Source organism: Lepidothrix coronata, unplaced genomic scaffold (assembly GCF_001604755.1).
Source record: "Lepidothrix coronata isolate B3197 unplaced genomic scaffold, Lepidothrix_coronata-1.0 Scaffold231, whole genome shotgun sequence".
Lineage (NCBI taxonomy): Eukaryota > Metazoa > Chordata > Aves > Passeriformes > Pipridae > Lepidothrix > Lepidothrix coronata.
This window is the reverse complement of record NW_016690411.1, coordinates 966,799-979,283: the sequence shown is the minus strand read 5'-3', so window position 1 is coordinate 979,283 and position 12,485 is coordinate 966,799. Positions and strand designations below refer to the sequence as shown.

The 12,485-nt window shown below is 36.9% G+C and overlaps 1 protein-coding gene across 1 annotated transcript in view; it reads left to right on the top strand.

The window, feature by feature from the left end:
- Positions 1-12,485, top strand: part of VAV3 (vav guanine nucleotide exchange factor 3) — a 157,698-nt gene that overhangs the window by 138,025 nt on the left and 7,188 nt on the right. The window contains exon 25 of the mRNA XM_017834280.1: positions 4,872-5,001. Within this exon, the coding sequence (XP_017689769.1) occupies positions 4,872-5,001 (130 nt within the window). The remainder of the gene's footprint in view (positions 1-4,871; positions 5,002-12,485) is intronic.

Genomic DNA, 12,485 nt, shown 5'->3' with positions numbered 1-12,485 from the left:
CATTGATTAGATTTTTAGCAGTGTGAGATTTTTAACGTGTTGCTGTTAATGAGAGCTGCTTTGGTTTGTGAAATTACAGAAAGCTGTGAGAGTGAGATATTTGAATTGTGTCCATACCTGCTAATAAGATACATTTTTATATTTATGATTTTAGCTCTAAGTGATAGTGTTATGTACTTAGAACTGTGTATTTATAGTTAGGACTGGACTGTCCTAACTGGAGTATGCCCTGCAGTCATGTGAAAGAGAGGAGGAATTGAATCCCATACATTAGCCCACTATGGAGTTACATTGAATCTTGAAAGGGGAGTTTAATGTCTTTGAAAATATATAGTAATGATCCCTAGGAGACGTAGGTGGTGGCAGTAGATGACCCGTGTTTCGGAACCATATAAGAGAGTAGACAACACTATGGCTTTGTAAACACTGATCTTGGTGCTTTTCTTCAAGTGTTTATTACGCCATACTCTTTTGTGGAGTTTTCCAAAAGCACTGTATGCCTTTGCTAACCTGTTGTCTATCTCTCTGTCGATCTTACCATCTGAGGAGATGAGGCTACCAAGGTAATTAAACTGTTGGACTGATTTGAGCTCTGATTGGCCAATGGTGATGTGGGGATGATGGGGGACTTCCTGAGGTGCAGGTTGATGGAGGACCTCTGTCTTCTTTAAGCTTCCATCAACGCTGCCTCCGTTCAATCTTAAACATCCACTGGTCAGATTATGTGACCAATACATCTGTTCTAGAACAAGCAGCTGTCACAAGTACTGAGGCCATGTTACTGAGAACGCAGCTGCGATGGGCAGGGCACGTCTCAAGGATGAAGGACCACCGCCTCCCTAAGATCCTGCTCTATGGTGAACTTGCCGCATGAGAGGAGCCCCGAAGAAAAGATACAAGGACTCCCTGAAACAACATCTCAGCCTTGGCCATATTGATCACCATAACTGGTCTACTCTGGCCTCAAATCGGGAGGCCTGGAGACACACCATCTATAACGCAGCTGTCTCCTTCGAGAACACACGCAGGATCACTCTCGAGGAAAAAAGGCAACGCAGAAAGAACCGTGTATTGCAGAATACACCATCTAAGGAGTCTTTCTGTTGTACCTTTTGCAATCGGATATGTCTGTCACGTATTGGCCTCATAAGCCACCAGCGTGCCTGTAGCAAATGTGGATAGAGCCTTCCCAAATCTTTGTTCGCGAAGCCTAGCCATGATGATGATTATGATGGAGTAATGATCCCTAAAAATAGCTGGTTGAAGGTTCCTTTGCAGCCCAGCACATGTACAAATGTACTGCTGAACATAATGATGCTGGTGCAACTGTGTCAGAGAGCCCAGAAAAACTCAGGAAGGGCTGGTATTTCTGGTTCTGGTGCACCAGACAAGGCAGAACAGGTAGTGGATGGGGCTATCTAAACTTCTAATAGCTTAGAAATATATATGGGAAATAGCTCTTTTCCATAAATAGGAGTTTGGTGTTATTACTGGTCAGTGAGTTTTGAATGTTTTGTCAGTCATCTTGTACTGGAAAGAAATTCCTTTATTTGAACTTTAATTTGAAAGAATTTCTAGTTAGCTCATTTTGCTCAGACAAGGCTGATAAACATGGTATCTGAATAAATTACCTTAGCACATTGGTAAAATTTTACTGCTTAAGCATTTTCTGATGCATTGTTAAAGGAAGCTCATTCAGTATGTTATATTTAGTGCAATCAATTGGATTAAAACTTATGCTGCAGCCTTCCTGCATGCATACTGAAGTATTCTAAAATGCTAAATAAAAATGAAGGATAGTGCAAAGCAAGAGTAGGGAGAGAAGCTTTAAAACCAGGAAGCCTTAAAAATTATTTAACCACTGATACTCTGTAACACTAGATCATCCTACAAGTGGTGAAAGATTGAATGATAATCTATGCTTTACCTGACCTTATTTGAAATAAGTGCTCATTAGAACGGGAAGAACATACATTTCCTGATGAAGAACGCACCAAGCTGTTTCTGCACTCTGTCTTTATTTCATACTTAAAAACCAGTGAAGTGTTTAATGTTAGGGCTGGGGACTCTGAGATCTTATCATTGATAGCAATAGAAATCATGGTGTTGCTCAGATGCATGAAGGATGTGTCTACTTAGTCTGCAAACACTGCAAATGACTCATTGGAAACTGGTGAGAACATATGATCACTCTCAGGATCTTGACAAAGCATGTCAGCTGGAGTCACATGCTGCCAGGTATTTTCTTATGGCAGTGATGCAGTTTAATGCACCGGTGCAGGTTTCAAAGTAGAGCTCAATGATCAGAGACAGAAGTAAAGAACAAAGTTGGAGTAAAAATGAGAAAAAGAATATGCAGTGCAGCACAGAGTTGAGAGGACAAAAGACATTTCTAGTGTAAATGCCTCATCACTACCAATTTAGCCTTGCTAAGATTCAATTAGAAAAAAAGTATTTTATAACACAGTTTTAGGGTGTTATGAAGTGTGCCCTTGAGAGTTAAATAGACAAGTGGTAGCGTTGTAGTGTAACTACTGTTTGTACATGCTGTGGAACAACTGCTTTGTCCTGGGTAGATGCAAGAGAAAAAGTAAGTGTCTGAAAGAAGAGAGGAACAAAAGGAGTCTGAGTAGAAGTGGGAGCTGAAGAGAGACAAAGCCAGCATCCATGGAAACCTTAAGTAGTGATCTGCACTGACACAGTGTTCTGTACTGCCTTGGAGGTAAAACAGTAGAAGAGCTCTTGTCTGTACTTTTCATAGTACGTTTAAAAAACTTTCACAAGAGTAATTAAAATGGGGTGAGTGTGTCAAGCAGGCCAAGGTGCGATGAAAGGTCAGTTCTGCTGCTACTGTGAATTGTGGTAATATGGCAGACTCCCGAGGAGCCCCATCCATGCTCACAGGGACTGCTTACCTTTATCTGTTTGTAAGCTTGCTACTGTGGTTTTGCTATGAATGTTGTAGAGGGCGGTTGTTTGTCAAGTGTTTTCATGCAACAATGGTGTTAAAAACTAAACTTTTAAAGGTGACTAAATCTTTGTGACCCAAAGTAATTTTTTTTCTCAGTTTTGGAAGCATTTCAGTTATTTTGCCAACAAATAAAATCTGTCCAATTGGAATCCTTACTGTCTTACCAAACAACGTAATTCTTACAGACTTATGCTATGCAAAAAGATAACAAAAGTTTTGTACTAGTTAGCTTTCCATTTTTACCGAAGTCCTACTTTGAATCCTGCTTGCTTACAAATCACCCTCACTTTGTACTTTGAATGCCAGGATAATTAGTGATGATATGTGACATAAAATTTCATTGCTGACATTGTAACTTGTATGATGTGCTGATATGAAACAGCAAAACCTTTCTGCTTTGTTTTTTTTGGCCTTTCTACTTCCTTGCAGTGCCTGGCAGGTGTGTGATTATGAACTGTTAAAAGCAGGCATAGATTTTGCTTAGCTTTGGACTCTGCCTTGGGAGTAGTTTCAGAATGTGCAACAGCTCACAGTGTTGAAGAGTGAAGTGCTCCAGAGTTCAGAAAATAGTCTTCAGACCATTATCAAGAATTTAGGGGTTATGCATTAGGTCTGAGGCTAAATAATTTGAGTCATTTTGTTTGGCTGGAATTAAAGTATCACTGATGTAGGCTAAGAATTGTGGTAGGGTTTTGTGGTGGTTTTTTATTTGCTTGTCTGTTTTTTGTTTGGTTCTGTTTGTTGGTGTTTTTTTTTTTTTCATGTAGTTGAAGGAAATGATTAAGCACAGTACGATTTCCTTATTTTGACCTAAGACTGACTTGGTCAACTTTGAATTTGGAAATCTAAATATAAGTAAGTGGAAGGGAGTGAAGGGTTTACTTGTGCTTGCATTTCTGAAGAGTGAAATTCCACATTTGAAGTATTATTAATCAATTGAAGTACATCTGCTTTGAATTGTCTGGTCTCTTTTGATCTTATTCTAGGCTCTGTGTACAAACTGTGTGATATTGACATTACTAGAGCAAATTCAAATGGAAGAGATAATGTCAGGGGTTGAAGATTGCAAAGGAATAACACGAGCCATGAGCTGTCAGTATTTTGATGGGTGTTGCCTTTTTTAGAGTAGAAACTCAAGTAACTTGTCTTCTTGGCTACATAAGCTATTTGAACTAGTGTTATATATTTACATACAGAAATTTGTGCATATATATATATGTAAAATATTTCTGTGTGTAACTATGAATGTTTATATATATGCACATATATAAACACAGATCAAATTTTTGGATTGGGTACAAGGAGAATGTGAAATGCTGGATTTTTCAGACAGTGTGCACTGTCTGACACCCACCCACTCTGCCCGACCCTGAAAGTTTTACATGATCTGTGGATCTGCACATTAAGTTGCTGTTGATTTATACACTTATGCACAAGCCACATGCTTTATTTCAGGTCTGTGTACTTAGAAATACGTTTTTAGGTAAAGGTCTCATCAATACAAAAGCAATTTGAGGAAACAAAGGCATTTAACACATCCTTAGAAAGCAGCTGACCTTGCCTTCTGCCTGACTTCAAAAAAGCAAATACATTCTCAGCCTGACTTAAAGGAGCAGTAAATGTTGACTCTGACAAAAAGGTTTTACTTAACTGATTTTGGTGAGGCTTTTTTTTTTTTTTTTTTTGGTTTGGTTTGGTTTTGGGATTTGTTATAAGTGGTGATGTAAAAGCTGTCAATTTTTAGGGTACTTTATTTAAAAAAAAGCAAACATGTACTGTTGGATGTTGTATTATGAAATAAGGTTACTTGTGTAATAAAACTGTCATTGACTGTACACGAGAATGTTGAAAAGTATGTGATTTCAATTTACAATGACATAGTGTTTTTCCTTTCTGAAAGGAACTCATAGAATACTATAAGCACCACTCTCTCAAAGAAGGCTTTCGAAGTTTGGATACTACTCTTCAATTTCCATACAAAGAGTCTGAAAACTCAGTGGGACAAAGGAGTAACAGAACAGGTGGCAATGGTGAGGATTATAGATTTTTGTATATTACTTTCTTATATATATATATATCTATATATATGTATGTATGTATGTATATGCATTAGAAAGACAAGGTACTTTGAACATCTTCATCTTCCATTTTTGACATATAACCAATTACTATGGTAATTCTTTTAGCTAGGATTTTTTGAAGCGAAGCAGATTTGGATCTGCCAGGAGATTTATAAACATGTCTAGCAAGTTTGTCTTGCTGCCAAACTTAAAATCTTCCTGATATTCAAAAATCTATTAGGCATGCTAGTGAGAGATTAAACTGCATCTTGCCTAATTTCTTCAGACATTTGCATACATGCAGCCACAAGTGTTAATATCTGTGACAATTTCTAATCCTTAAAAAGGGATTTAAATAAATCCATCTTGTAGCATAGCCCTATGAGAGAGCATCTTAGTAATACCAAATAATTGTCTAAAAAAGATAAAATAATATTTATTATATCATAATTATTTTATGCCTGGTTTTTAACATTAAATATTTATTACTAAGCTTCTGAAAGTTAATGAAATACTGTGTGATGTAAATAGCAGTTAAAAAGTTTACAGTTTTAGAAATAAACTGAGAAGGTTTACAATGCATGTGGTGTCCTTTATTTAACTTATTACAATTTAAGTGGAAGTTAGCATGATTTTTAGGACATGTACAGGTTCAATGTCAATGATAAAAGGTACCACATGGCTGGCCTTTGGAAAGTGTATAATGTTTCTGTCAAAGAGCAAATATTAGATTTGCTGTTCTGCAGACAATGGCTGCATCTTTGTACTGCAACAGATAATAAGAGGAAAGTAAAAATTAATGGGGATTTTAACAATATGAAGACTACTGTGAAAGCCCATAAAGTCCAGTCTAGTCTTTGTGAGGATGGTGATGGCTTTGGTACTTTCATTTACTGTGTTTGTGAGCTTTTGTTTACTTGCTTGCTTCTGTTCCATAAAGATTCTATAACTTTGGAGACTTTCTTCCTCTCCTAAATAACTATTAGATAAAGATTGAAGATCATTTAGGACAGATGATTGTAAGAAACCAGTGTGTCTCTTTGCATTTAATTTACTCTCTCTCTCTGTCTTCCAATTAATCTTACTTCCATTTCTGTTCTTATTCACTGCTTCCCAGGACTCGTGTCAGTTGTCTTCTTTCTATGCTGAACATCTCCATTCTTGGTGAATTTTTCTGTCCTGTCCTTTCTTCTCCCTTTAGCTTGTGATCTCCTTGTGTTTCTCTCTTCCTTTTGTTATCTCTTGTGCTTTCCCCATCCCTTGCCTCCTCCACAAGCATTGAGGCTTTAATTGTTGAGAGGACATGTCCTGCTTAATTTACTTTGCATTTGTTTGAGTTATTAATGACTGTGAGCAGAGTCAGGTTGTTTCCTTTTCTTTCTTAGGCCAGTTAGAATGTACCTGTACTGTCCACCAATTTAAGTGTGAGAGCATTAGTTTCATCACTTCATGCTTTCCAGGATACAAGATTTATGGTACATCCTCAGTAACCTCAATCATAAAACAGGAAGCATCTTCTTTTACAAGATCTCTTAGGCAGTATTGGAAAAAGTGAGAGAAATGAGTGTCATGGGCTCTCGTTTTAGTCAAAGGGAGGAGGAAGTGCACCTCTGCTACAGTAACTATCAGCCCTTTAGTGCTACAAACTATGCTGCTGGAAACTGGCAGTTTTTGTTTTAGGCCAAACTGATATAAACCCCCTCTGGATTCTGAAACTCCTCATGTAAAATCTAGTAGATTTCCATAATTCTAGCTAACTAACCTACCTAGATTGACTCTGAATGACACTTCTATTCAATGGCTTTCACAGGTTTCCTTTAAAGTATTAGCATGTTCCGTGATTGTGGTGGTTTATTTACTGTTTTTGTTTTGTTTGTTTAACCAAAATGTCCATCTGTGCATCACGCTGCTCAGTTTTAAAGTTGTCCTGTTTGGTTTTACTGAGTTGATGTTAGAAAAACCTGTATCTAGGCTGTGTGAACCCTGCTATGCTGAATTGGAAAGAAATTGGGAAACTTGAGGCTGGAGTTTGGTTTAGTAGAGGAAGCAAAGAAGTCGTGGGGCAGCACTGGACATGGAGTTGACTTCACAACCCTCAGTGAGGATAGCCACACAGCTGATTTTTTTGGCCTCTTCCCACATAATCTGAGTGCAAGAAGAACAGTTGTTGAAAGGAAGCCGGACAAAGTAGCTGAAGAGAGAGAAGGCACTGTCCTTTTTTTTTTTTTTTCCCAATTCTGCAGTTACTCAGCATGAGGCTGAAGCTAGTGAATGTAATGGGCTTTGGCATTTTGCAGCTGATTTTAAGAGGGATTTAGGTTTGAACTTAGCATTTTGCACTATACTATTCACATGACTGTATCTGGATTTTTTCCATCTGTGGAAAAGACATCAGCTTCTTATTCAAAACAACTGATCTTTAGGGTATGTAGCTGACGGAATAAGTGGGAAAAGTATTTCTAAAAAACATGAGTTGAACCGCTGTAGACTTTGACAGAGTTGTATCATTTTCTGCTGCCAAAGTCTTTGAGCTGCTGTGAAATTGAATGGCAATACATAATTGACTTTACTTCCCAGTTAAATGTGAGAATGGAGTATGGTTTTTTTTTTTTTTCATTTGTCATGTTTTCATTTACCCGTTGGGGGAAAGAAAAACAATTGGCATTTCATTTTACTAGTAATTTATAATATGAATCATAAGCTATCTTGTAACTTCTTAATTTTTTGGGAAATTTGATTCTCCCTTCAGCATCTACTAGATCTTTAGAATAAAAATTTGTATTTTAGGGAGATAGTTAATTTGGCTTCCCATTTTTTTGGCTTCCCACTTGAATTAGAACTTTACTTTTCGGTCTCATGGTTTTGCAGAAATCACCCATACTGTTCTGGTATTCATTGTGCACTTCTAATGTGGTTGTAAAAGTTGTCAGACATTTACTTTTCTCAATATAAAATTTCAAGTTAATTGGGAAGATTTTTGGGAAACGGTCCATTCTTTCTTCTTAATTTTTCAGTCCTAGGTTTTTCTAGACACAGTATGATCAAATTTTATTTTGCTACACAGAAGAATACTAATTCTTACATTAGATTAGAGAGATGATCGACCATTTAATGAAATAAAGGCAAAAATGGAAGAAAGGTGGACATTATTCTATGGAGTACTTCTTGGCACTTTATTCTCATCTGCTGATGCAGAGCACAATCATATTGAAAAATCTGAATCTTTATGAAATTTAGATTTTAAAGTAAACTAAATCATGAAACTAAGTGCTATTTGAGTGACTGTTTTTCATTGTCTGTTGACTAGGAATAGGCGTATTAACTAGTTAAGTCATTCTACTGCTTAAACTATTAACTGTGTAAAACTATCTGTTAATAAAATAAAATAAAACAAATGTCATCCCAACCCTGAAGGGATCAAAATAAATCAGCCTTTCTGCTTAAAAGCCAACACCAACTCCCTTATCAGCGAAGCTGAAAAACAGATCAGTTATCTGTAGAAATCTAGTAGGATTTCCTTGCCCACATAGGTTTACTTGTCCAGAATTTCACACATAAAACCAAACCTCCAGCTATATCATAGAGAAAAAATAGGATGAGGTGTGGTCTGATAGGGACCAGGCACCCCCTAAATGCCATCTAACCTGTCTTTATTCCTGTATGCTGTTGGTGCACACTATCATTGTGCTTCTGCAGAAATAAAGGCAGTTATTTTGCCTCTAAGAATGGGCACTACTTGGATCAGTTGGTCCTTTTGGTTTGTGTGATGTATTTCCACACAGAACTGTCACCTGGAGTTACTAGCTCCAGTATAAAGAAGTTCCTCAGGTAACCTCAAGCATTCCCAGAATAATGCATTTAGTATTAGAGGTGGAGAAAGGATCATCGCTATGGAGGATCAGAAGGGAGTTTCCAGAGCTCAAGAGGCCATGGAGCATGTCTCTCTTGTACTACGAGTTACTAACCTAAGCTGCTGTTGGTTTGTGGTGTAGGATTTTTTTTTTTAAACACATGACCCATAGTCAATGAATGTTAAAATATGGTATCAGTCCTGTTTATTTCATGTATGCTTGTAGTTTCATTGTCACAAACATATTTATTGCAATCCAGGTAAGATGCACAAAACTGTATCATTACCTCCACCATGGATTCTTGCATAAAACAGCTCCAGTCGTCATTCCTGCAAATAGCCATTTTGAAGGAAAATTATTTTGTTTCCCGTGTAGTTACAAGAACAAATTCAAAGCAGCAACTGTATGTGATGAATGTAACCCTGCTACATTTTTAAGGAAAATTCTTGTTCAGTAATTATAGATATTATTAGTTATAATTTAGGGGCTACATTATCATTTGTCTAGTTGAGATGGATGTCCCTTTCCAAATCATGGCTGGGAGCAAAGATCACAACTTTATTAGACATCCATACTATATATCTTCAAAAGAGGCACAAAATGTGAGAACACGTCAATAAACTGTAATCTCACTTGAAGCAATTCTGGATCACTTCCTCTAATTTTGCATTTAAAAATACATTGACCTTAATTCTGTTGACAATAGAGCAAATGCACCTGTAAGCTTTCACCCAAGGAAGCTGCTGTCAGGGCTAGGATGATGTGCTGGTTCTTTCTAGGCCAAACTTAAACTTATTTTGCTTGCTCAAGGGGTTTTTCTCAAGTTAGGGAAAACTGAAAATATGAGCAATACTGGGCCTTGGAGGATGTAGTTTAGCTGTGGAATTCCTATTGATGCTAATGACTATCAGGACAAAACATGTACTTTTCCCTATGCCATAATATGGAACTCTAGTTCAACTGGTACTTAAATATTTAATTAAGGGCATGTAACGAGTTTTCCTGGGCTCAAGAGGAATTCTTATGTATGCATAAGTTCTTGCTTTTTTAATGTTAAGAAGTGGAGCGCACAAAGAATTAAAAAAATTTTTGTTAAAGCTGAAGATATTTGTAAGAGTCTGCAGTTACAATTTGCTTCTCTGAAACCCTAAATGGGTGTCTTCTTTCTGCTTAATTCTTTGAAAAATGTAAATGTTAAAAATTAAATCATAGATCCAAATTTTCTGGTTATTACAGTCAATTTCCTTGCAGACATCCTTAGTAGGAAACCTTAGTTTCCTTATTATCAATGAATTATATAGTTAAAAAACTATTATTTAAATCTTATGCCAATATTTCAATGTTCTTTTGCTTTTCTCTTTTTCTCTTTTTTTCCCTCTAAGCCCCTTCTTTGTTCTGTGGGTTTTCTTTTGTAACTCCTCCAGACTACAGCTTTGTTCCCCCTTCCTCCACTCCTTTCTGGTCAGGTACTGCTTTATTGCTTTTATATTTCTTCTGAATTTGGTTCTGTTGTTTCTGTGTGGAGCAAATGAGGGAAGGGACGAATCTAATACTTCATTTCTTCTCCAACTCCAAAAACTGAGTTATTACATGTTATTCTTGGAGCGTAACAAAAATAAAACTCTTAAATTTTTGAATTATTATTGCTTATTACAATAAGCAGTTTGAATAGGTGTTTCAAAGCTCAGTAGTTGCAAGAGGTTCTATCAATGACCACTTGATCGTTAATTTGCTATGTAGTTGACATCTATGAGCTATGTATTTTTAATGTATTTGTTCAAATGCACAAACATGAAAATTTCACTAGGTAAATAATGTATTCGTCCCATCCCTGCAGCAAACCATACTGCAGTAGCATCTTAGAATACAGTAGGTTTTTTTGTAGAGAATGCTTTCTTTAAATTCTGCATTAACATTGTTAATTAATTTTGCCCATCTGTTTCCTAAATATTGTTTTCTTTATTCTCATTTAACCATCTCTGGCTTTAATTGATGCAGTCATTTTAAACTAAGAGACTGAATAAAAATGCTAAAAGTTGTAGCAGTGGTAGCCTCAATTAGTGCATCAGTGCTGCTATGACTTGCTGTGATCTCTAAGATTAGCCTTCAAGCGGTGAACTGCATGACTGGACAATATCAAGAATTTCACTAGTAGGAAGGTGAATGCCTTCGAGGAGCATAAGGAAGGAGCTACTAATGTGGACAATGCAGCATTTGCTCACGTTACACTGGCCTACCTTTGTGTACAGGGGGTAGAGACATTGCTTAGGGTGTACAAGTTGGGATTGGGGCTGGTTTTTGTGCTAGAAAAAGGGAGGTGTCCAGAATGCAGAAATGCAGATTAGCCATCAAGATCTGAGTAGGCAGTATCTTTTAAACCTGCCCCACAGAGGTCATCCAAATTGCTTAGCGTTTTGAGATGGTTTCTTAGGGCTTTCCATAGTTTCTTGAGGGAAAAAGGATGGAGATGGCAGCTCAGTAGTAGAATGGCTAGTGTGCTTACTTGTTCTGAGAGTGTCTGTGGTGACTGACTCTTGATTCACACCAGGGATTTCAGTCTCCATGTCTTATACTGCTCTTTGATGCTTTTCCCCTTAGTTGTTCCCTTTTTTGGAGTCAGTTTCTTCCATTTCTGTCTCTTTACATATAGATTTTTCTGGGGCAGATACTTTTACTTCCTTTCAGTAATCACAACACTGACTGAGAATCCAAGCTATAAGGCATTCTTCCAGTTGACAATTATTTTTATAAAGGGAGACATCTGTAGAAAAGGTTAGTAGAAAGCCATTTTGGTGTAGCTGTTTACCCTGTACTCATGACACTCAGCGGGACTGTCTGAAGCAGTCATCTGATTTGAAACAGAGAACACAAAGGAGTTAAGTTTTAGCCCTTCGTTAAAGGTAAATACTGAGTTTCTGTCCTTTTGGGTGAGGATAGAAGATGACATCTTGCATTCAACTGCCCAGTACTTACTGAAACTGGTATCTGGTCCATGAAAACAAAATGACGAAATGGCCTACAGTGATAGAACAGCAGTCAAGGCTCAGGGTTACTTTAAGCCTATCATACATTCACATATATTCCCCTATGTGGTTTCCACAAATTAAAATTACATTCATTTTATTCATATGAAAAACTACTTTTTTGGAAAATTCTGCAGTAACTATAAGTAAAGATTCAATGTCTTACCTTTTGCAATATACTAGGTAAAGTATTTCATTATATAAGCACAAAATATTAAAGGAAAATATTGATCTGTAATTCTTAATCAAGCTTGTCTGCCTGTTTGAGTAGGATTTCATATTCTGATTGATAAGCTACATTGCTTCATATGTTCTTAGTTAAACAGTCTTTTTAAAAATAGCCAAAGAATGTGCTTACATTAAAAAGAACAAATACTTATTTAATGATATTACAAGTATTTTTTTTTTTTCCAAAATACCTTCAGGACTGCTTCAGTTCAGCTGATGTGGAAGTTGGTAGCAGAGAGGGAGTGTTAAGCTGACTGCTGAGCACTATTGGAGGTGCTGCCTGTGCCTGTATAATAGAACTGAGGTTTGGTGCAAGTAAATGTCCTGCTTCAAGGAGCATGGAAACTAATAC